We start from the raw sequence: 26,635 nt of genomic DNA, 5'->3' as shown, positions 1-26,635 counted from the left end.
CGGGCATTGAACCAGTTGTGTGTTATCTTCAACCTCACGCCTTTTCCTACGCACCTTTGCTTGCATTTGAACGTCTCCAAACCTCTACTCTGGCCTTGAATTTACAGTGGTGGCCATGTCGCAGAGGTTCTCAACCTTCCTATCCCAATTGGCCGAGGCCCTACGCGGTGAACAAGGTCCACAGCTCGCCTATCTCCTCAAACCCACGAGTGAACACGGAAAGGCCATTGTGAAAGAGCTCAGAGGAATGTTACAGTACGTGCAGCCTTTATGTGTATCGAGTGCTTCTGAAGGGATCTGTTGTTAGAAACAATCCATGGCCTTCTACGAGGGCAGCATAGACAGCCCATGGGACGAGATTGCAATTCAATACGTCCTGGTGGTAAACCACTGCGCGAAGCAGCGCGCGGTTGAAGCATTCAAGGAGGAATGCACGCTAGTCTCGTGAGTGGGCAGTGAGTTACGGCCGTGTGGTGTGGAGAAGTTTCCCTCAACGCGGGTACCCCCAGGCTGTTCCTTCGATTCTTCGCCAGCAACAGTGGCTGGACGCTTCCCGCGCTGTTCTCTATTCTGAGGGATCTCCGGGACTTGGCGTTCGATGTGAGTACATCTTGTTGCTTGATTGCTTGGGGCCCACATCGCGTGTCAGGCGGACTGGGAAAGTGCGCGCAACGACCAGGACGGGACGGCGAGCATGGAAGAGGCGGCGCGGATTATCAGTAAAGCATTTTCAAACTGCGTCATGGACAGGTGAGTGGGTCTACTGCTGTACCTGCGCATTGTGACCTGACATACACATGCAGGCAGTCTCCAGTGGCTGAATCTCGCAAATGGGGAGTGTACTACGTAGTTGGGCTAATCCTCAAATGCTACTTCCGTGTACGTTAACCCACGATGACGAAATGACTTGCCACTGATGTTGTGATCTCGTCACCAGGTGAAACGGATATCTCTGTCGAAGAATATCCTACGTGCGATAGACGCAAACCCAGACATCCCGTCATTAGCGCAGTATCCGCGCTCTCACCAAGTGAGTTCATTCATTATATCTTGCTCGGTGTACTGATCGAGGTCCGCACAGGTCACATACAGATACTATATCGGCATGCTGAGCTTTCTCAACGAAGACTTCGCGAAGGTAGGCCCCAAACATGTCATAGCCGTCGCTAGGGGTTAACACACTTGCAAGGCTGAACAAGAGCTTACCCTTGCTTTTTACAATTGCTGCATTGATGCACATAAGAATCAGGAGTAAGAGTATTAGTTACAGTCGCATGTATAGGTGCTGACATTGCCCATTAGACGTATACTGACCTACCTCATCCCTCTGCGAATGTTCAAAGGGCACCTACCTTCGAAAGAGCTACTAAAACGCTTCCCGGTCCTCGAGGATCTGTACACGCCTTTCCTCACGGCCATCCAGACAGGTGACATCCAGACATATGACGCGACACTAGACCGGTTTGAAAGAAGGCTTGTCGACCTCAACCTGTGGCTCACGCTCGAGAAAGCGCGTGAGCTTTGCATCCGGGGGCTCTTCCGTCGCGTGTAAGTGATCATCGATTTATTCCTGTCCAGCGCAGCCCCCCCTGATATCCCCCACGCTGTCCTCATCCGACTATAGGTGGATAGCCGCAGATAAGAGCGCACGGATTCCTGTCTCGATGTTCCACGTCGCGTTGACTGTTTCCGGATCGGGAGAGATGGCCATGGAAGAGGCCGAATGCATGGTGGCTAACATGATATACAAGGGCTTCATGAGGGGGTATATCTCGCACGAAAAACAGATGGTCGTACTCGCGAAGACGGGCCCCTTTCCCCGTCTGGCCGATCGGCCGACGCCATTTGCGCTGTTGCAGTGACGCCTGTATTAGTATGTAGCGGAAAATGGACGCCTTGTTGGAACGCGAGCACCGCCTGTGTCTTGTACCTTGCGACGGGAACGGAAAGAATATCGCGATACGTACGTCAAGCCTGACCCTGGGTGTATCTCCCAGCCTGGGGGCGGTGCGTTGCATGTGTCCAGCGCCGCATGAAGAGTGTACAGGATAATTGGAGGGATTCACACATGGCCGGTCGGTGTCATGGGCAAGGCAAGCTGGATAGCGTGAAGTTCGCAAGAAGCGCCGAGCGAGGTGGCTGAGTATGCCCCATGACCGGGCCCGATTTTCCGCTTCCTCAGCGACACGCTCCGACCAACATCCGGGCTGGCATCGCCTCCACTCCGAGTTTGTATGAGACCGGCCATCGCACGCCCACCATATAAATTCCACAGACATCCACCCCCCGCGCACACAGCACACCCAGGTTCTCTTCCACCACACAACTCCTCCGCTACTACTCTCGTCTGATGGGAAACTCCTCTTCCAAGGTGCCCAGCAAGTCGTTCGACCGCAATGACATTTCCCGTCCCACCACGCTCCCCGCCAAAGGCAGCGACAAGCAAGTGGCAAGTGCAGGACTGCCTCGTCGCGCCACTTCACACAACGCGGGGTCGTCTCGCTCACCACCAACCCTCGCGCCGCCACCTGCGTCAGCCCGTCGCTCACATTCCGCGCTAGCTGGGTCCGTGACGCCCCGGGCCACTACTCCCGTCCTGTACTCGAAAGACGACGAGAAGAAGAAAGGGATGAACGAGCTCGCTCTGAGAGACTCGCAGGTCCCCCCGCCAATGTATGAGGATGCGATCCGCGATCCTCTCCTCTCGATACCTCTGGGATCGAACAACCCGTTTCGACAAAGTTCGGGCTCGTATACGGCCTTTTCAGAGTATTCATCTGGCACCACCGTTACTAGGAACAATACTACTGCCTCCGAATCACCTCCAACATGGAGAAACGAGGTCGAGGAAGCACGAGCCAGGACATTTCGATCTGAGCTTTCCAGCCAGGAGCATGAAAATGCACTTTTAATGCTGGCAAAATACGATACGGTTATCGTTGTGGACGATTCAGGTTCTATGTCGATCAATCGACGATGGCAGATGGTCCGTATGCTTCACCTAGTCTTGCGAAACGCACGAGCTGACACGTAAACTGGCAGACCGAACAGGCTCTCAAGGAAGTCACGACGGTTGCTGCCACGTACGACAAGGATGGCATAGATGTTCATTTCCTTAATAATGCAAAGTTTCTCAAGAATGCCAAGGTGCGTTCAGGGAGGTGCCCCTACGTAGTGTACCCCAGCCTCCGTTGGACTGACTTCCTTCACGAACCAGGATCCATCGGATATTTCACGCTTATTTAGAAGTGTGCAGCCAGATGGCCTCACGCCCACGGGAGGCAAGCTCGACGAATTATTGACGAAATACCTGGACAAACTTGATGCCGCCAAGAAGCGGGGAAATCAGTACGATGTCAAACCGGTCAACTTCATTGTCATTACCGACGGCCAATCAAGTAAGCATCAGCTTGCGAACCCGCCACGTCACTTGACTGGCAAGAATGCTGAGTTTCAACCCCTTAGGTGACGATCCGGTCGACGTTATTGTCAGGGCTGCAAAACGCTTGGACGAAGGACATTATTTATTGAGCCAGGTACGTCCATTCTACCTGCTACGAGGCGACGGTTGACATCACGTTCTTTCAAGGTGGGCATCCAATTCCTGCAGATCGGAAGGGATTTAGCAGCCTCTGAGGCATTGCGGGTACTCGACGACGAACTGGCAGCACATGAGAACGTCCGAGATATAGTGGACACGACACCGTACTATGTTACGGGAGGGAAGATCACTGGTACCATGATCATTAAGATTCTTCTCGGCGGTATCAACCGACGAGTGGACAGGAGCTCGCTCTAATGGTGCAGAGTTCGGGTTCGATACCATGTTCCTATCGTTTACGGCCGCTCTCTGAGATAACACGTACATACTAGTCTACGATCCGCTGCACCATGTATAATAACCCTCACAGGCTGTACTACCTATCCCAGTCCTCGAGAGCGAACGCGAACATACCAAACGCCGGCGCGGCCTCGCCCGTGCCCGCCGCGAGGCTCTCCACCCCCCTTCGCACGAACCTGACAAGCGCGTCGAGTTCGCCCGACATCTTGTCCAGCCGCTCCCCGAAGCCCTCCTCGCCCTCGCCCGCGAACGACGCTGACGTCGACGCCCCGAGCGAGAACGACGCGAAGGGCTCGTGCGCGCTCAGCTGCCCCTCGTCCATCTCCGAGTCGGAGCTGTCCGAGTCGAGCCCGGCGAGCAGGGACTGCGCCTCGCCGGCGAAGCTGACGACGTTCCGCCGCTGGGCGCGGAAGCGACGCGAGCGGTGGCGGGTGGGGGCGCGGATGGAGGCGCGGGAGATGTCGTGCGTGGTGTCTCCGGCGAAGGAGACGAAGACGTCGGTGTAGTGGAGGGACATGTCGAGGATGGACATGATGGCGCGGTGCAGGGCGACGGTATTGCGTTGCAGGAGCACCGCCCTTCAAGTTTGTCAAGGCTGAAGTGCTTGTCAGAAAGGGACCGCCTGGAGAAGAACGTGGTACGTACTGTTCATTTTGCAGCTTGATCATCCCGTCGAGGGACTTCGCGTGCCGAAAGGCCTCGCGGAACTTCAGGATCTGTGTGTGCAGGACCTGAACAGGTGTAATCAGCATTGAGCGTGGTTGCGGAAAGAACTGACGCTCACATTGGTTGTCAAGAAGTTCAGGAATGTATTGACGAACCATGACAGCCTTCCACGCATCGCGTAGAAGGCCTTCAACTCTCCATCAAGTTGTTTCCAGCGGCCAGCCCACCCCTGACGAGAATCCGTTCCAAAACGCTTTTCGCGCGGCGCACTTGCAGCACGAGGGTGAAGATAGACGAATACACGCGCATTGTGCGTGGCCCGAAGATGTATGTCAATGGAAAAGGTACCGCATATTCCACCAGGAGGCCGTCGATTGCACGGACCGTCTGTGCGACGTTGCGTTCCTGCCCAGGACCACGTGTGGTGGGGAACGAGAAGCGAACCAGCGATGCGTCGATCCACGGTTTCCGCCCTGGGTCCAGCGCGACGACATCTTGGAACGCGGAATTCATGAAATGGAAGTCATTCCACGGCTGACGATTGTCAATCTATGATAGCAACGAGTGAGCTAATGCCCACATTGTTACGTATATTGGCCTCTTACTCGACTGAAGAGGATGTCTATGAAATGTGACATGGCGTCACCTCTCCGCATCAACAACAGATCTTCCATGGCGTTCAGGTGCGCCCATAGATCGCATTCTTCAATCAAAACCTTTGTCAGGGCTTCGTGTGCTTGGTCCGCGTAAGGACGAAGTTCGTCGTAGACGATCCGAGACAGGTTCTCTGAGGAGGCAATAGCTTCTTCAGGAGTTGTTGTTATAGCGAGAGATCCATCATCCAGCCCCGGGGTTTGTGGCTGCTCCAATAACTGCGTGAAGGATTGCCATCCTGCCATCCAACTTAGTCGAACAGCGGACCCATCTGGACCTCGTTCGCCGTCGAATAGTGTTGAGATCCCCAGAGCGCGGAGGAGCCCCGTGACCTTCCCTGCCGCCAAGACGAGTTCTGCGACGTGAACCAGAAAGACTGGGACACATGTAGCTCGGTTGTCGTCTCCAGGGGTGGCGTTCTGCCCGGCACGCAACGCAAATCCCTCCGACCAGAAGTCGGGGTCAAACATGAGCATCTCGTTATCCCCCACAAAGAACTCCTCCGGAAGAACACTGATTGGCGATAGTGTCTGCCTGTCTTGGGGGAGGAGGCCAGGTTGACCATCTCGGACTGGCATGCCGTCACGAATCCACCTGTGCACCATGGCCCATACAGGCTCCGCGGTGGCGTTGAAGACACGAATGAGCGTGCGGGCGGTTACGGTGTCGCCCATCGACAGGCGCTCTTGTGCAACAGGAAGGAGAGAGTCGAGAAGCAGAGCTGTCGTGTTTGAGGGGGTCGTACGCTGGGGTAAATCGGGGAGCGTCCAGATCTGTGGAGTGGGTTCCTCGGAACGGAGACGTTGCGACTGGCGTGCGGCGGCGACTACAATGTCGAAGAGGACAAAGAAGGAGGAGCCGAACTGATCACGGATGGTCTTCTCGAGACTGAGCAAGGAGACGACCATGCTTCGTCCCAGACCTGCGCGGGCGAGGCATATGTCCTCTTCGCGATGGGCGCACCATGCATCGAACGCTCGGAGCTCGCCGTCGAGGGCATCAGCGAAGGCTTCTAGCGTCTGTGTGCTCCTCCGTTGCAGGCGTGACAGGTAGGCAGGTTGAGATTGTGAGTCGGTAGACGGCAGTCGCAGACTTGCTGCGACCTCGCGGAAGACAGCGGCAGTGAACTTACGTAGATGAACAAGAGTTGTGGACAGCGAAGCAAACGCAGTGACGATGGAAGCTTGAGATCCCGCGGTCAGATGAAGTAGTCTCGGGGCCGCGGGAGATAGCTGTGAATAGTCGCTCAGTTAAGGTGGGACCGGTATACATAGGATTGACGCGTACAACGAAAGAAAAGGCAGCTGGACCATTGTGAACCCAAGTGAACATGATATTGCGTCGTCCTTGCAATCCGGTAAGCACCTCGCGTACGATGTCTTCTTCATGGCGGTAGCTCTACAATCATTGAGTTCCACGAATTTCTAGAAAGATACATACGCACCTCGATACTGGGACCATCGATGCTCAATGTACTCTTCGAACCGAGTGCTCGATGGAAAGAGGGGCCTACGATTCTGTAAGAGCCTCTCTGCCTCATGATGTCAGGCGTTTCACGAACCTAGTGTAGACGCATCTCCTAGATCGAGTCTTCCCTCGACACCAGTATCTGACTGCCAGCCAGGCCGCCAGTATTGCCGAGCTTGAAGCTCTTCTACGTCTTGTCTATGACGGTAAGCATTGATTGGGTCCATGGGGTTCGACGGTGGGGCTATGTCATCGATCGGCTTTGGTGGAGGCGTCGTAACAGTGCGAATGTCGGAAGAAGAGTGCGAATCGTCCACATCGGATTCGTCGTCCCATGGAGAAAGAGATGGCGTGCTGCCGTCACTGCGTGTCTCCCATTGCTCAACGGTGCTCCTGGGAGGTAGCCCATACACGCCTTCCCAATGTTGACCCTCAAATGGTTCATCGGCGAGGATGTCCTTCCAAGTAAGCGACGCCTTCTTCTTCTGAGGATGGTCTATCTTGTCTAAAATATCCTCTGCATCCTTGAAGGTTTGCCGGCTCGGTGGTTCCGACAAGAGCATCTACACAGGGTCAGCCTTCTACGAACCATGGATCGACGCGAGTTCTTACTAGAAACTTCAGATGATCCGGGAGGCGAGACCTCTGGGAAAATACGCCCGGTCAGAGCAGCGTTTTGAGTACAGCAAATGACATACCTGTATCTCGGCATCCAAGTCACTGAGCCCAGCTACGGTCCCTTTGAGAGCTTTGTATGTCTTGTCGAGAGCGTCAGCCAGTATATCGTGGTTGTTGATTCGAGATTTCTTAGAATAGCTTCAGGTATACAGCGTTAGGAGAATTTGATCTTGAAGATAAGACACATACCCTCTCATCATCTTGTCCATTGCATCTATTCCCGTGCTGCCTGCTGGTCTCACAGTGGCGTCCAGGTTCTTGGAAATGTAGTCAACGACAGGCTGGAAAATCTCTCCGTCCTGAGCAGTGACCCCGGTCACTTGCGTAACCAGCTGCTCGCACAGCGGCAGTATGCGCGTTGCTTGGCGGGTTGGAGGTCTTTGGGACAGTCGGGACATAGGTCGCCTGATAGATGCGCTGGAACTTGGGCGCATAGTGGACGCGCTCGATGAAGGCCGCATGGATGCGCTTGAAGAGGGCCGTATGGAGGCACTTGAAGGTGGCCGCACAGAAGCACTCGAGGAAGGTCGAAGGGGCACACTCGCCGGGGGGCGCATAGACGTGCTTGACGGAGGACGCAATGATGTACTCGAAGGTGGGCGGGCGGACGTCGTGGATGGAGGGCGCATAGACGCGCTTGGTGGCAGCCTAATAGGTGCACTTTGAGATGATCGTACCCCCACGACAGACGAAGGTCGGAGGGGGGCCGCAGAGGAGGAGTGTGAGGGGCCGCTTGAGCTTGTACTTGTCGGACGAATGACTAAAGGTCCAGGTTGAGGTTGAGGGTCTTCTTCCACATTGTACCACCCATCCTTGTCCTGGCGGAGAGTTCCAGAGGGTGTAGACCTGTGAGTATGGGTTTTCTTCTCACTGTCCGTCCGTTTGGTGGATCCCGAGGGCGGCATATAGTGAATTCAACAAGCAATCAAGGCCTTGCCAGTGAAGTATTCTGTAACGTTTGGAATTAACTAACCTATCCTTTCCTGGCACGGAGGTAGCCAATATGCCAGAGATTCTCACCGATGCCCTGACTTTTGTGCGCTGAATGCGTGTGTAGCCAGTGGCCTTGATCAAAGTGTAGCGCCGTAGCCAGGACGCGATGTTGATGGTGACCAGTGGAAGTAATCTGCGATCGAACGTGACGCGTGGACGCGTCGCGTACGTCACGCGACGGAGCGCGTTTTGCGACTACTACCGCTGGCCACCTATCCCTCTGTTCAACTTAACAACGCCCACCATGTCCTCACGTCTGCTACAGCGCGCAGCTGCGAATATGCGTGCTTTCCGCTCCGCTCCACCATCGAGGAACTATGCTACTACCAGACCCCCCTCCGCCGTCCTGCTGCGTCCGTGTCGTCCAAAGCAACCAGCAGAGATCCTACGCCTGCGGACTATCTCGATGCTGCCCTGGCGGAGGAGAACGGTGTGCGCCAGGCATCGGCGGAAAGCTCGTCAGCTGCCCCTCCACCCCCAGCAGCATCCGTCGGCGCGGAGTTCACGGACGCATTGAATCCTTTGGGGCCCCCTTCAGACCCGTCCGCGCCAGACTGGTCCAGGAGCTACTTCGGCCTGTCAACACAGCCGTTCCCCAAGGAGACCACTGACGTGCTGCTGGCCTCGGTCGACCCACTAGACATTGAAATAAAGCCAGGTGTGTACTCTGACCCACTCTCGCGAACAACGACTCAGAATTTTATGCCACAGACGGTTTGATCTACCTCCCGGAGATCAAGTATCGGCGCGTGCTCAACAAGGCGTTCGGCCCCGGGGGATGGGGTCTCGCGCCGAGGAGTGAGACGAACGTTGGCCCCAAGGTAGTGAGCAGGGAGTATGCACTTGTCTGTCTCGGAAGGTGAGTACCGTCACAGTCTTCGGAGGTTTTCACTGGTGTTGATTTATTTCAACTAGATTGGTTGGTGTTGCGCGAGGAGAACAGGAGTACTTTGACCCCAACGGTATTCCGACGGCCACCGAGGCCTGCAAGAGCAACGCGCTTATGCGCTGTTGCAAAGACTTGGGAGTAGCTAGCGAGCTATGGTGCGGCCTCTGTCCATTCTTTTGACCTGTGTCTGACAGTACTGTACTCTAGGGATCCGCGCTTCATCCGCGAATTCAAGGCAAAGCATTGTGTGGAAGTCTTCGCCGAAAATATCCGGACAAAACAGAAGTAAGTCCGATTTTCTGCGTGGAATGGGCATGTTTAACGAGTGCAATTCTAGGAAGAAGCTTTGGAGGCGCAAGGACCAGCCTGCTTTCGACTACCCATACAAGGAATGATTGCCTGCATAGACACTGGACATATACATACCATACTGCCTGCCTAATGATCTCCACTCATGGTTCACATTCTAAACGTCTCGTATTGGAACATTCGGATTGTTACGACGACGGTAGCTCACAAACAGCCCGTACATAGTATGTACTCGTCAAAGTTGAATGAGGGGAATACATACTCGCGCATCAACAGCCAACCGCGAGAATTCCAAGCAACGAATAAGTTATGGTACATCGTATGGAGCGTACGACCATTACTTCTTTGCAGCTTTCCGTGACTTTGCTTTAGACTTGCTGGGACTTGCTGAGACATCCGATGCAACGGCGGTGCTGCTCCCTGCGATTGACTCGGAAGTTGACTTTGCGGCGGAAGCTGCACGGTTCGGTTGGGGTGCTGGTTGCTGAGCACCTTCCGGGGATGGTTTATGGAGGAAGCGCATGACGAAGCTTGCCACTGCGCCGGAAACGATCATCAAGAGGAAACGGGGGGTTTTGTCCATGACGGTGTAGATCCTCCAGTAGTAATACGCGATAAACTCCATAATCCATTCCCTATGAAAACTATGAGCGCGAAACGCGAGCTCGTCGTACAACAATCACGTACCGTTTGCCTCCAGGAGCGAAGTTGGATGACCAAGGTTCCGTGTTGCGCCAGATCTCCTCGGTGAGGAGCTCACGAATGATGTCCGCAGTGACGCGAACGCGATCCGCTCTGTAGAAACGCAGCGTCTGTCCGCGGTCCATGACGTGGACGAGGTAAGGTCCACTGCGAACACAGGTCAACAGGGGCTCGAGGGTTTCCAAGCAGGCAACTCACGTCCAGATGGCCCATTTGGTCGTGAGGTACGTCGTCGCGATGTAGTCAATCCGTCCCCACTTAAGGTCAAGAAGATCTCCTGCAGCGAGGGTGGTGTTGAACGCGTCGTCGAATGCCTCATCGACCATCTTCGACACGGCGCTGTTACCCGATGCCGTGACGGTTCTGTAAAGTTGTGATGAGTTAGACCGTGGTTCGCGTCTACCAAAGGGCAGGACACACATGACAAGAAACCATCCCCTCTTCTTCTCTTCCTCCTCAGTCAACTGCTCGTTCACGATTATGTCTTGCCAGTTTTCGTCCGTGATGAACGGTATCCGAGGGTCCCACGGCAACTTCCCGCTACGGGTGACTAAGTCTGTCGCGTTGAATCCAAACCTGCCCATGAAGCCGGAGACAGGCCCAGAAAGCAAGACCTTGTCCATGATGGTCGGCTCACGCTGCATGGAGGGTTTCTCGTCGCCCTGCGCCGCGGGCGGGGGCGGGGGCGGCGCAGGCGCAGGCTCCTTCTTCGCTGGGGCGTCGAACGCATGTGCAGGGACGGCGTTGGGCTCGTTGTTCAGGACAGCCTGGCCAGGGTTCCATCCCTGGGAGAAGTACTGCGCGCTGGTGGACGCAGAGCAGAGGAGAGTGGCGAGGAGAGCAGCGGAAAGCTTCATCGTCGCACGAGTCGACGGCCGTGTGTGTGCCGGTGCCGGGATGTGAGGGTCCTGGAAGGCAGGAGGCGGGAGGAGAGGAGCGGTGGGATGGGGAGGCGTGCGCGTGCGCGAATAATAAGGCTCATGATCTCAATGCAGGCGCTGGGCCAGGGCGATAAGACAGGGTGTGCCTGAGACGAAAAGGCTAGTTTTCCCTTGATCGCGCGACGGCGTGGGCATTGGTGATACGGGCGAGCCGCACTGGTGTTGCGGATGTTGGAGGCCGCGCGCCATCGGTTGCGCGACGGTCGCAAACGCGTCGTGGGCGTCGCGTCGGCGGTGGTCGCGGCGGCCTGAGATCCATGGACCACGGGCCGGGAAGACGTGATAGGACAGACAAGTGGCAAAGCTGAGGGGAATAAGTGCAAGGTTTACTTCACTTGCCACTTCTGGACATACCTTCGTCAATAGTATGTACTGGATGCGCAGCCGGACGCGACCGTCCTCAGCCACTTTCTGCCCACCCCATCCTCGCTGCCTCTTTATATAGCCCCCCTCGGTCCACTCTGGCGTGGTGCTGGCTCACCTGGCTCCTCACCTTCTCCTCTCCCGACAACCTTAGCTCTCGACGTCTCTTTCGGTCTGTGACGCAAGCTCGGTCGCACGCAAGCATGGTGTTCCCTAGCTTGCCCCCACATCTACTTTCAGTTGTCGTTGCCCTTACTCTCTGGATAGGCCACGGCGCAGCTGCACCTCAGGACGGTCGGTATTATATCATGCCGTCTTTGAACATAATCTAATGCGTTGTGTTACTAGTTCCGTCCGCCGCGTCCTTCTATGTCCCGAGACTTCCGGACCTGCACCAAGATGCCACACGACCCTTGCGGATGTTTGCAGGTCATCTTCTGGCCGACACTGGAAGTGAATCCGACTCCTCTGCTTCTTCCAAACCCCATCTGTACTTCTTCATGGTCAAGGCACGGCGGACGGCGGACAAGGAACGCATTCTCTTCTGGTTGAACGTATGTATGTCCGACCAGGATATGTGCGGTGTTTGATGTCTCTTCTAGGGTGGTCCTGGATGTTCATCCTTCGATGGGTTGATGATGGAAGTTGGCCCGTGGCGAGTTGATAACAAGGGGGGTCTCAAGTTCGCATCTGGTGGCTGGGAGGAGTACACTACTGTGGTCTACGGTGCGTAGCTTGAATAACACACCCGTCCTCGAACTCTGGTATTCAATTGTGACGCCACAGTGGATCAACCAGCGGGCACCGGCTTCTCATACACTTCATCCAACCGCTACGACCATGAGCTACCAGAGGTATAGTCGCTTGCGTTGCCTATGGCGTGCATGTCTTAATGGCGGTAGGCATCTGCACATTTTGTCGAATTTCTGCGCAACTTCTACAAAGTGTTTCCTGAATACCAAGACGTCGACGTGAGTTTATCTATACCATGTGCTGGGAGACCTCATGAGACAAATCGCCGTAGGCATACATCGCGGGCGAGAGTTTCGCTGGGCAGTATATCCCGTACTTCGCGGATGCCATTCTCAACTCCGACCTCAAGATATCATTACAAGGTGCTGCTATTGGAAACGGCTGGATGGATGCTCGGAGACAGTACCCCGCGTACCTAGACTATGCTCTGAAACATGGGCTCTTAGATGAGGCGTCAGAGGTGCGTTTACGACTAAGCTCTATACTTTCTCATGGCCTTATACGCGGCAGAACTACAAAACCAGCAAAGCGGTTGTAGACAACTGTGAAGCGAAGATGAAAACATACACGGACCATGAACCTGTACATGTCGACGTCTGCGAGACCATCATCATGACAGTACTCTCAGACAAGAACCGCAAGTAAGGGCCGATGACTTTCAGGGGATGTACATGAGTCTTACTGTCGGAACAGATTGAACGGCGTCGACATGTGCGCGAATATCTATGATGTTCGCCTAGAAGATACCTCGCCAGCATGCGGCATGAATTGGCCTCCGGATCTACCTGCTATTTACAAGTACTTGGCGGTATGTGTTCACTCGGCTTTGGTCAATCGTGCGCAAAGTAAACTTCGTTTTCAGAGGAAAGACGTCGTGGCCGCCATACATGCCCAAAACATCCCCGGAGAGTGGGTTGAGTGCAAGTCTCGTGTTCACTCCGAGTTCGCAACACGCAAGTCAAATTCCTCCGTGACTGTTCTGCCTCGCGTGCTGGAGAAGATCCCGGTGATGTTGTTCGTTGGAGATCAAGATATGATCTGCAACTACGTCGGTGTCGAGAGCATGATCCAGGCTCTGACCTGGAATGGCGAGACAGGGCTTGGAGTACGTGGCATATGTTACCAGCAGCGTGAGTATACCTGACATATCACCGCAGAAAGTTACTACTCAATCGTGGACGGTCAATAACAACCCAGCCGGAACCTGGGTCAACTCTCGCAACCTCACGTACGTAAAGGTGAGTGCACGCTGCCTAAAATGCTATACAGAGATGCACTGAACAAGAATCGAAGGTTTTCAACGCCTCACACATGGTTGGCTTCGACGTTCCCCATGTCTCGCACGACATGATCCTTCGTTTTATGGGTGTAAACTTCAGCGCCATCACCGATGGTTCGGCTCGCATCTCAAGCTCTGTCGGCGACGACTCGAAACCTGTGCACGCCATCATTGACGATACGACTGCCTCTCCACCCGTGTCCACTAAAACGCCAGAGCAGGACAAGGCGATGTGGGAAGGTACGTCTCTCCTACCTATCCAGTCCGCGCGAGGTTTTGAACGATGACGCCGAAACCTCATCCCACAGCGTACTACAACGCCGGCTCCGCCGGGCTCGTCCTCGCGCTCATCGCGCTCCTCGTTGGCGGCTTCCTTTGGTACCGCTACAAGCGGTCCTCCAAGCGCGGACTTTCGCTCTCCACACGCGAAGAGGCCATTCCGCTCAACTCCTCGATCGGCATGAACGGCCACAGCGACGAGGACGACGGATCGAGCTTCCGCTCGCGGAAGGGCAAGGAACGCGCGGGGTCACTGCCCGAGGAGGAGGCCATCTTCGACATCGGGGACGACGACGAGCGCAGCCCGCTGCCAGGGCGGTCATAGCGCTTCGTGCGCGTTGTTTGTGAGGCTAGTCCCTGGCCTGAATGGGGGTGTTGTTACGTTATTATCGTACACGATGGCTATGTTAATGTGTTGGGGTGTACTTATTGTTCCTATTTACGATATTGGCTCAGGGCGTCCTGCGTGACGTCGACAACAAGAGAAGGTACGCGTACAACAAGATAGGTTACAAAATTGTCGGGACATAAATACCTGGTGGCTCCGGGATATAAGTTATGAGTCGTCCAAGTCATTGGAGCTTGTTTGTGGGAGGGTGTCGGTGAACGTCATGCGCTCAGTCCTGAGGTCGCCGGAGGCAGGCAGCGATGCGGTGACGGAGCCTACGACCCTGTTGAAGTCGAGAGTGCCCACGGACGCGAGAGAATGCTGACTCTGCGAATAGATGCTCGCTTCTTGTAGGTCGATCAGGAAGCGTGATATGAGGATTGCGGTGATCCTGCACAGAAGGGTCAAGACAAAGAAACCAGCGCCGCGTTGCGGGCACCACTCACGGTTCTGTGAGGATGGTGATGTAGCTGGCGTTGGATGTGGTGTTCGCATTGAGTATCTGCGGGGAACGCATTGCTTTAATATCGGGCACGAGTGATGGTCAACCCAACGACTCACGGAGTCTAGAGAAAAGGCGAGATGGAGGACGTTCAGGACCAATAATGTACTGCCGCGAAGTCAGTATATGTCGGATTGGGGAAGCGGCTTCTCCTCTCACATGAAATACAGAACACCTGCAACAGGCTGATCAGTCCTGAATGCCAGCAAGTGTACGATCGACTTGTCGCTTACCATCGCGGAAGAGGACTGAAGCCAACGACGTCCGCTGCCCAAGGAGCTTGATTTCTCTGGCGTCTCTGTATGTTGCGTGCCAGGTGATCGCAAGTAACAAGAGGTCGGAAGTGATGAGCGCCACTCGGGAGATTATAGTGACTGCAGAACCAGTGAGCTCGAGGAACTAGAATCACACATCCAAACCTACAACTATCGAGGGAGTTTCATCAACGTGTGCAATGAGTCAGAGCTGTGAATGCTCACTTTTGTTGCATCTCGGCCGTCAACGTGGTGGTAGTAGAGCACCCAAACAGAGGGTCCACGTACGGTGGCGACCACGCCTCGGTGATCTATGATGGATCATTAGCAACAAGTATGCTTCGGGTCGTGATAGTCAGTGCGCCTCACGTAGTTGATGATGATGGGAACGGAAGCGAGCAGAAAAACGATCGCGCCGGCTGTGCGTTTCCAAGGGCTCAAGACGTATGCTCTTAGGCCAGCAAATACTGTTGAGAAACGGTACAGCTGTCAGTGAGTAGAATCGGTGAGGGATTTGAATAGTAAACTGACCTGCCCACGGAAGGTATTGGAGGATTTCCAGTGTCTGTACCGTATAGTAGATTCCGGCACATCTATCCATCAAACATAAGCCGCAAAGGTCAGCCTGGAGCATCTGAACGCTTACCCCTGTGTGATGAGTCAGCATCTGAACTCCTCATGTCTTGCGACTGTTTCTCGTGAGCTCACCTGTATTGAAGTGGGGTAACTTGGCCATGGCGCGAATATCATGTTCACGGTTAATGGAATGTAACGGTTGAGGATAAACAACGCCGAGGATAGAGTTGTTTTCCGCTTCCAGAAGAGATCGACCTCTTGTCCAAAGGTGATCGCGAAATCGTACGCCAGCAAGCCTAGCAAAGAGGGCGGTTCAGCAGGTCGCGGATGTGACCGGGTAGCTCAAGCTCGAGCTGACCTATGGCCGCTGCTGCGAAGTAATTCGACACCTGGCTACCGAGGCGGTTAGATTGATACTGTGTGAGAACGGGAAACTATGCTCACACGGACCCAACGACATCCACAAGCAATGTGGCCTCTGAATTGTCGGACATGTTGAGCAAAAAGACCGTGAGATCGCTGTGACCCCAGCATACTGGCGAGGTGTTTTATAACGTCCTGTCCAGGGCTGGTCTGACAAACCCGGTCGAGCAAGATTCGCGCGCACCGTCCGCGCTGGTCGCCGTCTCGGCCCCGACCACTTCCAGTTTGGGGGCTCGACATCCGTCTTTCGGGAGCACTCCAGGAAACCACCGAACATCACCATACCATACGGAGATAGGTCCACCGCCTTCTGTCCACGTAGGGCGACCGTGATCCCGTACGTGATCCCGTTTTGCCTTTATGGAGCCGTTGCGAAGCTCTAGTGTGACGATACAGGGCGACACGTCGCTTGAGGGCTAAGGAGTATCAAAAAAGTGTCTATTTCCAAATGTTCCATCTGAGTGGCGGTACGGCCTGCCTAATTGCACCGCGATGGCGCAATGGACGACAATCTTGGAGGATTGGCGGAGAACTGCCACTCACGCAGCCTTTGGGGGCCATCATGTCCGTCAGATAGCTTCCGGTTAGCGGTGCAGCGGTGGTGCTACTTCGTTTTACGCTTTTTCATGGGCGGTTGGTGGGAGGCGCAGACGATGGTGGCAGCACGGCTGGGTCGATCTGGAGGCAAAGAGACACAGACCAGAACATACTGCGCACCCGCGGGCGCGAGAGGGCACACCAACCGAGGCGGATCGCGAGCAAAGAGCGTGTATTTCGAACCAACCCCTACAAAACAGAGTGTGTAAGCTAAGGATGTATGCGTTATGGTTTCACCAGACCGTCACGGCCACATAATGGCACCACGCCCGGAGGCAGGGGTGTACGGGAGGTTATGGGATATAACGCCGCGCCGCGCGTCCGACTGCGACCCCTCCAGCGAGTCAACACCCCGAAAGGCGGACTCAGCCGTGATGAGGGGGAGCCGGACGGCGACACTCGCTCTCGTGAGCGCCCCCGAAGGGACGCCTCGCTCCAGCAACGTGAACGACGTCAACAGACGAGTGAACGGCTGGACGCACCGCGAGCGGTGCGCGGACGTTTCGGAGGTTGGCTGGACACTGGGGAAAACACGAAAGCAAATTTCGGGCTATATATGTGTGGGCGCCTGCGGAGCTCGAACTGGCATTGGTCTTGTTTGGCACCGCGCCGTAGACGCGTCGCCGGTGGGCGCCAGTTGGCGCTTCCAATCGGTGGCATCGCGCTGAATCATGGAGAAGAACCACCCCCGCGCGTCGCGGCTCTCTGTGCATCCACGACTAGGACCGCGGGAGTCCATCTTTCCTGGAAACCCGTCGCTGTACCAGGCAGTTGACACCAATGCTACATGCAGTCCTTACCTCAGTGAATGCGTGATGGCCATGGAGGACTGCTGCAACGAGGTGGGCCATTTGTGTAACAGGTCTTTGTGCCAGGCTGAAGCGCATCGGAACCATAGGCTTATGAGGCGCAAGAGCTCATTCGAACAGGCACTTACGACTTGCCCCGAATGTCGAAGATCCTCGAGAGCGACAGGGTAGGGGGTTCCCTGTGGCACCGATAGCACGCGCGTTCATGGGCTGTGTCAGGTGTTCCTGCTCGTCGACGAGGGGACCATTCGAAGATACAAGGCTGATCTCACGGACGAGATTGAGCCTCAGATCAATGAACTCATCTCCCGAGCAGAGAAGGGGCTGCAGGTTTTGCTCAAGAAGGAGAGCCTATTGCAGGCAAAGGTAGCCTCCATCTATCGCATCCCTCCAGCAGATAATCTGACCGGGAACGCAGGCCGAAGCGGCGCAGTCTCGCCCATCTTCCCGGGCTGGGTCAAATACTGCGGGCATGAGCAAGCTGGACGTTAGGCGCTTGCAGATGCTCTCGCGACAGAGGCAAAAGCTCGAGGATGAGCTAGCCGAGCTACAGGCGGAGATTGATGAGATGGTAGGCCATTCTTCTCTGCATAGTTGCGGAAGACTCATTGGGCGCATAGGAATTTGCCTCGATGAAGAAATGACATCGAGCCAACCAAACCCCACCTGTACTTCTAGCCGTACTCTACAACATGTTGATGTACCTCTATACCAATATGTGCCATCCCAGACTGTTCATATCAACCCATATGCAGTTCTCCGATGATGATCGCCTCGACGAAATCCCCAACTTCCAACTTCGCAGGTCCCTTTTCTCCTCTCGGAGGCAATGCCACAAAGCCGTTTGCGCCCTTCAAGCTGGCGACTCTGCTAGAGCGCTGTCCACCAGTACTGTGCGCTTTGAATCCTTCGGGTGTAGCGACGATGATAGCCCTGTGGTATTCGGGTCGCGAATCCAGCTTCATCGACTCTTGAATCTGCACGCCGATGTTATATCAGTACTTGCGGAGCTAGACACGGACAGCAAACGCACCTGCACGCGCACGCTCGGTAGTCTGCACTTCGCCGAAGTCCAACCTCCAAGCCTCCTCAGCGCCGGCACCACGAAAATATGGAACGTCACGAGCGCGCTTGCAGGGTTTCCCGGCAGCGCGAACAACGGCACGCTGTCCGCCTGTCCGCCCGGAGTCGGGATTGTCGCGAACGTCGTCGGTTTCCCCGGCTTCACGCGCACCCTGCCAAAGTGCACCGTCCCGCCGAGGTGGTGCTCGATCACCGGCTTGAGCAGGTCCCCGACCCCCATCGAAGTGCCGCCCGTGGTGAGAATGAGGTCCGCCTCGGCGAGCCCGCGGCGGAGCGCGGCGACGTGCGCGGGCACGTTGTCGGGCACGATCCCGAGGTCGACGACCTCGTACCCGTACCCCTCGATCGCCGCCTGGAGCGACGGCCGGTTCGTGTCCCAGATGCCGCCCCAGCCGTCGCCGGGGAGCGGCGTCGGCGCCTGGACGTCGAGCAGCTCCCCGCCGGTGCTGAGGAGCGCGACGACGGGCCGCTTGAACGCGCGCACCGTCGTGCGCCCGACGAACGCGAGCGAGCCGATCTCGCCCCCGGCGGCCTGCACGACCGTGCCGCGCTCGAGGACGAGGTCGCCCTGGCGGACGTCCGAGCCGGCGCGCGCACGTTCTCCCCAGGGGGCACCTGCACGAGGGTCTCGACTTGGGCCTCCTCGACTTCTTCGGGCGCGGGGCCGATGCGGTGCGTGGCGCGTAGGCGGGTGTCTTCAACCATGATGACAGTGTCGGCGCCTGCAGGGATGGGCCCGCCTGTGTTGACGCGGAAGATGTGGCCCGGGGGAAGGGGTGTGGAAATGAGATGGCTGTGTGGGGTGAGGACGGTGTAGATTCCTGGCGGGTCAGTGGCTACAGTGAATGTTAGACAGGGTCGAGGTAGGTTTTAGCCAACGAGAAAGACGCACAGCGTAATGCATAACCGTCTACATTGGTGCTGTGAGTGATGGGGACATTCTGAGGTGCGAAGATGTCTTCCGCGAGCACGTAGCCTCGTAGCTTGGAAGTCACCTGAAGGCGAGATTGTAAGCGCGAGCTCCAGCCAGAGAAATCAAAAGTAGCAATGCTCACTCTTTCCTCGAACACAGGAAGCGGCCGTATCTCCCGCAGCACCGTCACAAGAGCATCCGAGATAGACACTATGGGGTAGGGTGATTCCCTGAGGCGTGCATGAGCTGATCGATGGATTAGAACGCACTGCGATGGTGTCGAGGCTCGACAATCCTCCAATATGGCCGCGTACCTGGCAAGGACGGGTCCTGCGACAACGTGCTCCGTGTCACAGGTGCCCTATGCTCACGGTCGTGATCATGGTGATGGTGGTGGTGGTGCCCAAATGAGCTCCGCGAGCCTGGACGAGGGATGGGCTCGGGCTTGGGGCAAAATCGGCCGGGGGGACGTCATAAGTGACTACCGAGCTTTCCGGTTGGAGCTGTATGGATGGCGGTCGAGGGCTGACGGAGACAGACCGAGGTCCCTCTGCTGCAAGTCGGGCGTGTACATGCTCTCCACGTCCACCACGAACAAGTTCGATGGCATGTTCGACAACACCGGCTTGGAGAAGTGCCGTGATGTTCTCCTGGACAGCCTTGACACTTCCTGGGAGCGTGGAGACAAGAGTGTTCTTGATCGTGCCCGCGACAGGCCGAGAGAGTGCGCCAAGAGGGGTTGCTTGCATGGATGCGTTGAGCATGAGGTGCACGATCCCAGGAGCCTCGCGTTCCAGGAGTGGCCTGATGGCCTGTGGGGAGGAAGTGAATACAGAGTTAGGCGCAGTTTGAAGCGCTCGAACCACCTCTGGTGTTCTGTCGCGCAGGCCGAACCCAGTTCCGCCAGTGGTGACGATCCAGTCGACATCACCCTGATCGCACCACGCTAGGACGACGGTGCGTATACGAATCTCACTGTCAGGGACAATGTGAGATGTGTGCAGATGTATCCGTGCTGGGTGACTAGTGCTTGGATCGCCGGCCCGGAACGATCTGCTGCGGGATCGAGTGCCGCAGTATCAGAGACTGCGAAGAGTGTCAATAATCTCAAAATGACCGATTGACCGCGCACCTGTAAGGATGGCTACGCGCGGGGCGGCCATGGTGGCAGCTGGCAAGGAGTGCGAGGACAAGGACGGTCGAACCGCAGCGACTCGGGCCTTTTCCGGCATACGTCATCACACGACCGCCCAATCACCGCTGCCAGACGTGGTTCTTGGTCAGGCCGTGGACCGCTGTGGGAACAGGACATTGGTTATGCAGACTGTAGGGCAAGCAGCCTTCCTGTGCGGTTGTTCCAGTGCAAGCCGGACCGTCCCGAGCTCCGAGGGATGTCGGGCCGGAGCTCGACAGTTGAGGACAGGCTGAGGCGCAGCATGTTCCGCGCGTGGTCATCGTCGGACTGGTCGGACACTCGGGGCTCGGAGGTGCACGAAGGCTAAAGGCAAATGACAGTGAATCATCTGACGGTGCGCGCCTGGACCCCAATCACCTGCGGAGCGGTTCTGACGTCCGGAGCTTGCCTGCCCCTCGGACGCGCGCGCTCTTTTGTGGCCTGCCTCCTCCAGCGACCGGAACTTGGTTCTCCTCCTCTCCCCGCACAAGCTCCTTCTCGCATTAAATCTTTCCTCGTCTGTTGCTGATTGATCTCTGGCCATGTGGATTCCGGTCCCAAGTCGAATATAGCAAGACCAGGCCCTGGACGGCGAGGTGGCGGCGTCCGGAACGACCCCGCGAGATCCGCGCCCTGACACTGTCCAGCCTTGTCCAGCAATACGCGTCGGATACGGAAGATGCGCGCGTCGAGCAGGTGACCTGGTGGTCACGCTACGAGGGCGAGTGGTCAGGTTGTCCGCGTACGTCGCGGGATCCAGGGCTGCAGGTCGGAGACCCGGCAGCGGGCGGTGGAGAGCGCCCCTTCGCTTGCGCCCACCCGACGAGTGACCTTTCCCCGCATCTTGCATGTTCCTCCCCCGCCGCTTCGCAGGCATTAAAACCTGGCCCGCGACCTCCGTCCACGTTCATCCTTCTTCTCTTCGGACACTGCGCCTACCCCCTTCTCGCGTCGTGCTGCCGCACCGTGTTCCTCTTGCTCCATACTCTGCCATGTCTCCCCCCTCCCTGACCAAGCCCATGCCTGAGTGTTGGGGTCACCGCGGGGTGCGTTGCACTCTTCACGCGTCCTTTCACCTTCACTGACCATGCTCGCGTTTTGCCATGCTCCAGGCTTCTTCCCGCTTCCCCGAGAACACGCTCGCCAGCTTCGAAGCCGCCATTCGTGACGGCGCCGAGGGTATTGAGAGCGGTATTTTGCCCACGTGTCAATCTCCCCCGCCGCGGTCGTGACCCCCCGAGCAGACGTCCATGTATCCGTAGACGACGTCGTGGTGATGTTCCATGACCCTTGTGAGTCCGTTTGCTACGTGTATGCGCGTTTCTTGGCTGACGCCCGACGTCAAACAAGCATTGGACAGGGTCACGGATGGTTCGGGTAGGGCGCTCTTCTGCGTGCTGCGGACGCCGGCTTCGGCTGATGGCCCATGTATTTGTAGGGTTAATCCGTGAGAAGCTCTGGTATGGCGAGGGAGGGATGCACCAGCTCCGGACAGTCAAGGAACCCAAACAGGCTCTCGCCACATTCGAGGAGACCATCAAGCTGCTCATGAAGGTGGGAGTCTCTCCTCCCTGCGTTACGCGCGGCTGAGCGTGTTCGCGCAGCCGGAGAACAGCCATGTCAAGTTCAACGTCGACGTCAAGGTGCAGAACAAGCCCGCGCACCTCTTCAAGCTCATCCACTCCGTCATCTCATCCCAGCCCGATTGGGAGACCGCGCTCGCGCCGCGCATCCTGCTCGGCCTCTGGCACCCGAGCTTCCTCCCGCACGCCAAGGCGCACTTGCCGTACTGCCGTCGGTCGTACATCGGTTACAGTATCTCGACCGCGCGCAAGTTCTTCTGGGATAGCTGCGACGTGTTCTCGATCAACTTCGCCGCGCTTGCGCTTGCGGATGGCGCGAAGTTCCGCAAAGACTGCAAGGCCGCGGGGAAGCAGATCATGGCGTGGACCGTGAACGACCCGGCACACATGGTCGAGGTGCGTTAACGTCTTCTGTTTTCCAAGTGGCGAGCTGACTTGAGATGCGCAGGCTGCCCGGTGGGGTATTGACGTGATCATCACGGACACTACCAAAACCTGGCTTGACCTCAGGTCCGCACTCCAGGGTAAGCTCATACATCGAGCATCATGTATTGCGCCTGCAGGCTCATGAATCAACCCACAGTGGACTACGACAACATCGCTGCTCAGCACAGTCGGATGTTCTACTGGACGAATGTGCAGTTCTACACGCCTATGCTCGCCCTTCTGCGTCGCCGGGACCATATATACCTCGAAGGCTACGCTGGCCCTTTCCGCAAGGTCGACACGCTCGAGCCCGCTGCACTCGCGGTTTCTTAAGAATCCCACAACACAAACATAGACTTTTCCCACACGCTCTTCTCACTCGTTTCTCTGTATGGTCTATAGGGTAATCGGTCGTCTTGCTTTCCTGCCGTAGCTTTGAATAGAAATCCAAAACCTAGAAACTGTCGCCTTGTACTGTATATACGTTGTAGACTACATTCAGATTAATCGGACATCTCATCCGTGCTACCATCGCAGTGTTACACATCACTAGACCCACTGCGATTCCGATCCCGCTTGTCACCGGGGCTGATCTGTTTTGGTCACCGGCAGTGAGAAACCGCGCCGGGTCGTCCACGGTGTTGTTATCGCCTCTGCGGAGTCTCCTATCGCGGAGCCGCTATGCACGTTCGTCCGACGTGAGCCACACGGCGCCTGTCTACCTTCGTCCCACGAACCCCTCCCGCTCTCCAAATTTGCAGAGTAAAATGTGCGACCCCGCGACCCCGGCGATGGCTAAATGCGAGCTCAAGGGCTGAGACCAGGTCAGCGCGGTAGCATGCATCAATCATGCAGAGGAAAAACTGGCCACGCGGTCAAGTTCGGAACACCACCCTATGATATTCCGACGGGGCGAGGCGGAGCGGCGGCCAGGGACCGCGTCAACCCAACGGCTTGCACAACTCTTCTTACGTCTCGCTGCGGCCGCGTATATATGCCTTCCACGACGCCACCGAGGGGCCCACATCCTCCTCCGGATTGCCACAGCTGGCCGCGTTGCTCTCCGCCCTCCGCTCCCGTACCACCTCCTTGCTGTCGACCGCCATGACCGCCACTGCGCCGTCTTCATCCACCCTCAAGCTGCCCGAGTGCTGGGGCCACCGCGGGGTGAGTGCACGTTCCTTCGTTCCGCTGCGTGCATGCGTTGGGTGGTGGGAAGGACGGCGAACGTGCGTCGAGCGCCGGGAAAGTTTCCACGACGGGCTAGAGGGGCGAGAGCTGACCGCGACCGGACGGCTGCAGGCGTCGGCGGCGTACCCGGAGAACACGCTCGCGAGCTTCCAGCTCGCGATCCACGACGGCGCGGAGGGAATCGAAAGCGGTGCGTGTCCAGCTCGCGCCATGGCTTTCTCGCCCGCGCACTCCCCGCGCCCCATGGGCTTGGTTGCTTACCGGTGCGCGACAGACGTGCATGTGTCTCTGGATGATGTCGTCGTCATGTTCCACGATCCGAGTGAGTACCGCTCCGCTCGCGATGTGCCGCGGGCGCGCGCGTCTTATTTTCATGTCCGGCCAGCGCTCGACCGCACGACAAATGGGAAAGGTGCGCATGGATTCATCAACGTCTCGGGCGCGGACGCGACCTGATGCATGCCTCCGCGCAGGCAAGATCAAGGAGACGAACTGGTTTGGCGAGGGCGGGATGGAGCACCTGAAGACGACGAAGACGCCCGTGCAGTCCATCCCGACCTTCGTGCAGACCGTTGAGCTGCTCATGAAGGTGCGCCTCGTCCCCGCCCGCAAGCTCGAGCGTGAACACCGGAGCCTTGACACGCGCGCGCACGGGGCAGCCCGAGAACAAGCACGCACGTTCAACGTCGACGTCAAGATCTTCAGCGAGCCCCTCCACCTCTTCACGCTCATGCACGAAATCATCGCCGCGCAGCCGAACTGGCAGACGGAGCTGGCGCCGCGGATCCTGCTCGGCCTCTGGCACCCGCGCTTCCTGCCGCAGGCGAAGGCGATCCTCCCGTACTGCAAACGGTCGTTCATCGGCATCAGCCCGAGCATCGCGCGCTCGTACTTCTGGGACGACTGCGAGGTGTTCTCCATCCACTTCTCCGCGCTCGCGACGTGGGAGGGGCAGAGGTGCGTGGCCAGACCGAGGACTTGCTGTGTTTTGCTGACTTTGGGGGTGGGGGCAGGTTATCGCGGACGCACAAAAGGCGGGGAAGAGGATCATGGTGTGGACGGTGAATGACCGTGCGCACATGCTCGAGGTCCGTCTCAGAACCCGGGTGATAGGAAAACGCACCGCTGATTGATTACGCGCAGGCGACGCGGTGGGGTGTGGACGTTATCCTTACGGACAAGACGAAGATGTGGCTGGACCTCCGGGAAGAGCTCAAGAGTACGTACACCGCCGTGTGCCGTGGGGCGGAAGCCCGTCAGATGCTGACCGGTCTTTGCAGAGGACTATGCGCAGATCATGTCGACCCACAGCAGCATGTTCCTCTGGACGTCGGTGCGGTTCTGGTCGCCGTCGCTTCGGTTCTGGGAGATGGTGGCTGGGTACTATCTCCAGAAATACGGTGGGCCGCTGAGGAAGTTCGACGACATCGAGCCGCCCACGGTGATCCCACCGAGCGGAGCCGTGAAGGCCTGACTGGCGCTGCCGTCGTGGGGACTAAGATAGATAGAGTTGGGTCATCGGGTATATATTGGTGTTGCACCGCCGGGGCACGCAGTACGAGGATGTGTGTGCACATTTTAAATCATGTATGTTTCGCAGCCAATACAGAGGATCCTGCAGACGATTGGGATGAGGTCAGTGGCTCGGCGCAGGTGCAGTGGCAGACGCCAAGGTCGTCGCAGGCGCAATCGCAACAAGTTTAGACGCCGGAGAGCATCCTCCTCCCGCCATCCCCCAGGCCTGCCCATCGACGCCGTCTGCCCGCCGAATCGTCCTCGGACGCGTCCGCGTCTCCCATCCGCCATGTATCTCCTCCTCCTCCTCATCCCGCCGTGCGACCCATCGCAAGCGGGCCTCCGCCCTCCGCCTCTCCTCAGACTCCACCGTCACTACCCTTCCGCTCTACACCTCCCCTCCGCGGCAGAGAGTTGGAGACCTTGCGGAGATCCCCTTTGAACAGCCTCCGGCATACCCAGACAGTGCGGAGGAGGCTGACGAAGACACAGATCCCTCCGACTCGGAGAGTGCGGCCGTCTACATCCCCAGTCCACCCTCGAGCCTCCCCGTCTCCCCACGGAATCGCGCGCGCCGCTACCAAGCCTCGGCGCGCAGCATCGGCCACCGGAGACTGCAGAGCATCGCGACCAGCCAGAGCGATCCCTATCTGGACTCTCTGTTGGAGCGCAGCGTCCACGCGCTTGAAATGTCAAACGCACTGCTGCAGTCGTCCATGTCCACCCAGACGAGCCTCTCGGCCGTGCTCGCGGACGACAGCGCAGATCGCCACCTGGAGGAGCGCACGCAGCGGCTGGCGTCGAAGATGAAGGACGATAAGGACATGCAGGCGTCATGGATGGACGAGTTGGATGAGATATCACGCCGGGTGGAGGGCCTCGTCGAGTCAGACGGCGAGCACGGTGACCATGCGTCCGTATCGTCACTGGGCGCACCGGCCCCGCTCAGCCAGAGTCTGCCAACGTCAAGTCTGTTGGAGCAGATGGAGTCTAAGGGCCGACGGCGGACTTCTCACGAGATGCGCAGGCACCAGCCGTCCCAATCGACGTCGAGCTTGCAGCTATCTGCCCATGACCGGAGTCATTTCATCGCTCCCGCCCCCGCGCGCTCACGGTGTACATTGACTCCTCCGAGGGCGCGCACGAAATCGGCCTCCCCTCCACCCTGGGCGTTCGCTTGGACAACCGTCCACCACGCACCCCCGTCCCCTCCCCGTCCGGCTTCCAGCAACCAAACATCCCGGAAGAGGACGAAGAACCAGAGCCTGCCCCGGTGTCTGCGCGTGCGTCGACCGACCAGCCGCGACGAGTAGTGGACATGCTCGCGTCCTTTGTCATGCCCCGCAACGCACCGGCTTCGTCATCTTCCTCGCCAATATCGGGCAGC

General features: G+C 57.3%; 11 protein-coding genes across 11 annotated transcripts; 7 read left to right on the top strand and 4 right to left on the bottom strand.

The window, feature by feature from the left end:
- Positions 1-115: 115 nt before the first annotated feature.
- Positions 116-1,862, top strand: BXZ73DRAFT_87573 (COP9 signalosome complex subunit 12; the record flags this gene model as incomplete). Its single annotated transcript, XM_048024630.1, has 10 exons — positions 116-259; positions 308-444; positions 510-600; positions 680-750; positions 804-879; positions 938-1,030; positions 1,082-1,138; positions 1,190-1,251; positions 1,303-1,548; positions 1,625-1,862. The coding sequence occupies 10 exons, from the start codon at positions 116-118 to the stop codon at positions 1,860-1,862; spliced, it is 1,215 nt and encodes a 404-aa protein (XP_047882010.1).
- A 1,034-nt stretch (positions 1,863-2,896) lies between these two features.
- Positions 2,897-3,793, top strand: BXZ73DRAFT_3163 (uncharacterized protein; the record flags this gene model as incomplete). Its single annotated transcript, XM_048017810.1, has 5 exons — positions 2,897-2,986; positions 3,043-3,147; positions 3,218-3,398; positions 3,466-3,536; positions 3,590-3,793. Coding segments are annotated over 5 exons (651 nt in total), but the record flags the coding sequence as incomplete, so codon positions are not given.
- Positions 3,794-3,917: 124 nt separating this feature from the next.
- BXZ73DRAFT_87572 (Spc98 family-domain-containing protein) lies at positions 3,918-7,740 on the bottom strand (the record flags this gene model as incomplete). The annotated part of the gene is made up of 12 exons (XM_048024629.1): positions 3,918-4,419; positions 4,487-4,572; positions 4,626-4,702; positions 4,735-5,056; positions 5,113-6,393; positions 6,449-6,559; positions 6,606-6,670; positions 6,723-7,191; positions 7,241-7,273; positions 7,327-7,444; positions 7,496-7,538; positions 7,731-7,740. The coding sequence occupies 12 exons, from the start codon at positions 7,738-7,740 to the stop codon at positions 3,918-3,920; spliced, it is 3,117 nt and encodes a 1,038-aa protein (XP_047882008.1).
- A 1,111-nt stretch (positions 7,741-8,851) lies between these two features.
- Positions 8,852-9,583, top strand: BXZ73DRAFT_40720 (mitochondrial genome maintenance MGM101; the record flags this gene model as incomplete). Its single annotated transcript, XM_048018633.1, has 5 exons — positions 8,852-8,957; positions 9,011-9,158; positions 9,215-9,343; positions 9,396-9,473; positions 9,526-9,583. Coding segments are annotated over 5 exons (519 nt in total), but the record flags the coding sequence as incomplete, so codon positions are not given.
- Positions 9,584-9,834: 251 nt separating this feature from the next.
- BXZ73DRAFT_87570 (uncharacterized protein) lies at positions 9,835-11,056 on the bottom strand (the record flags this gene model as incomplete). The annotated part of the gene is made up of 4 exons (XM_048024628.1): positions 9,835-10,132; positions 10,185-10,346; positions 10,398-10,562; positions 10,620-11,056. The coding sequence occupies 4 exons, from the start codon at positions 11,054-11,056 to the stop codon at positions 9,835-9,837; spliced, it is 1,062 nt and encodes a 353-aa protein (XP_047882006.1).
- A 650-nt stretch (positions 11,057-11,706) lies between these two features.
- Positions 11,707-14,139, top strand: BXZ73DRAFT_87569 (alpha/beta-hydrolase; the record flags this gene model as incomplete). The annotated part of the gene is made up of 12 exons (XM_048024627.1): positions 11,707-11,797; positions 11,852-12,057; positions 12,106-12,229; positions 12,290-12,357; positions 12,406-12,474; positions 12,528-12,716; positions 12,767-12,897; positions 12,950-13,064; positions 13,119-13,361; positions 13,414-13,494; positions 13,550-13,775; positions 13,844-14,139. 12 exons carry the CDS (start codon positions 11,707-11,709, stop codon positions 14,137-14,139), a joined length of 1,839 nt encoding a protein of 612 aa, XP_047882005.1.
- A 231-nt stretch (positions 14,140-14,370) lies between these two features.
- Positions 14,371-16,028, bottom strand: BXZ73DRAFT_97233 (uncharacterized protein; the record flags this gene model as incomplete). Its single annotated transcript, XM_048027298.1, has 11 exons — positions 14,371-14,593; positions 14,649-14,704; positions 14,764-14,812; positions 14,864-14,879; positions 14,938-15,002; positions 15,184-15,269; positions 15,328-15,425; positions 15,490-15,523; positions 15,667-15,830; positions 15,893-15,927; positions 15,979-16,028. The coding sequence occupies 11 exons, from the start codon at positions 16,026-16,028 to the stop codon at positions 14,371-14,373; spliced, it is 876 nt and encodes a 291-aa protein (XP_047882004.1).
- Positions 16,029-17,225: 1,197 nt separating this feature from the next.
- On the top strand, positions 17,226-18,007 carry BXZ73DRAFT_97232 (Spc19-domain-containing protein; the record flags this gene model as incomplete). The annotated part of the gene is made up of 5 exons (XM_048027297.1): positions 17,226-17,396; positions 17,453-17,530; positions 17,583-17,729; positions 17,782-17,934; positions 17,984-18,007. 5 exons carry the CDS (start codon positions 17,226-17,228, stop codon positions 18,005-18,007), a joined length of 573 nt encoding a protein of 190 aa, XP_047882003.1.
- Positions 18,008-18,103: 96 nt separating this feature from the next.
- BXZ73DRAFT_87568 (molybdenum cofactor biosynthesis protein) lies at positions 18,104-20,522 on the bottom strand (the record flags this gene model as incomplete). Its single annotated transcript, XM_048024626.1, has 10 exons — positions 18,104-18,340; positions 18,397-19,014; positions 19,044-19,282; positions 19,339-19,441; positions 19,502-19,605; positions 19,674-19,771; positions 19,900-20,171; positions 20,226-20,291; positions 20,336-20,445; positions 20,492-20,522. The coding sequence occupies 10 exons, from the start codon at positions 20,520-20,522 to the stop codon at positions 18,104-18,106; spliced, it is 1,878 nt and encodes a 625-aa protein (XP_047882002.1).
- A 1,003-nt stretch (positions 20,523-21,525) lies between these two features.
- Positions 21,526-22,875, top strand: BXZ73DRAFT_87567 (PLC-like phosphodiesterase; the record flags this gene model as incomplete). The annotated part of the gene is made up of 8 exons (XM_048024625.1): positions 21,526-21,579; positions 21,646-21,724; positions 21,778-21,825; positions 21,884-21,910; positions 21,972-22,087; positions 22,138-22,512; positions 22,565-22,640; positions 22,700-22,875. 8 exons carry the CDS (start codon positions 21,526-21,528, stop codon positions 22,873-22,875), a joined length of 951 nt encoding a protein of 316 aa, XP_047882001.1.
- A 771-nt stretch (positions 22,876-23,646) lies between these two features.
- On the top strand, positions 23,647-26,561 carry BXZ73DRAFT_74195 (PLC-like phosphodiesterase; the record flags this gene model as incomplete). The annotated part of the gene is made up of 10 exons (XM_048021991.1): positions 23,647-23,709; positions 23,845-23,923; positions 24,008-24,055; positions 24,119-24,145; positions 24,207-24,694; positions 24,747-24,821; positions 24,877-24,952; positions 25,014-25,133; positions 25,334-25,368; positions 25,473-26,561. 10 exons carry the CDS (start codon positions 23,647-23,649, stop codon positions 26,559-26,561), a joined length of 2,100 nt encoding a protein of 699 aa, XP_047882000.1.
- Positions 26,562-26,635: the final 74 nt, after the last annotated feature.

The sequence above is a fragment of the Epithele typhae genome (genome assembly GCF_022376455.1).
Source record: "Epithele typhae strain CBS 203.58 chromosome Unknown BXZ73scaffold_4, whole genome shotgun sequence".
Classification (NCBI taxonomy): domain Eukaryota; kingdom Fungi; phylum Basidiomycota; class Agaricomycetes; order Polyporales; family Epitheliaceae; genus Epithele; species Epithele typhae.
Note: the sequence above shows the minus strand (reverse complement) of the source record. Positions and strands in the feature narration are given on the sequence as shown.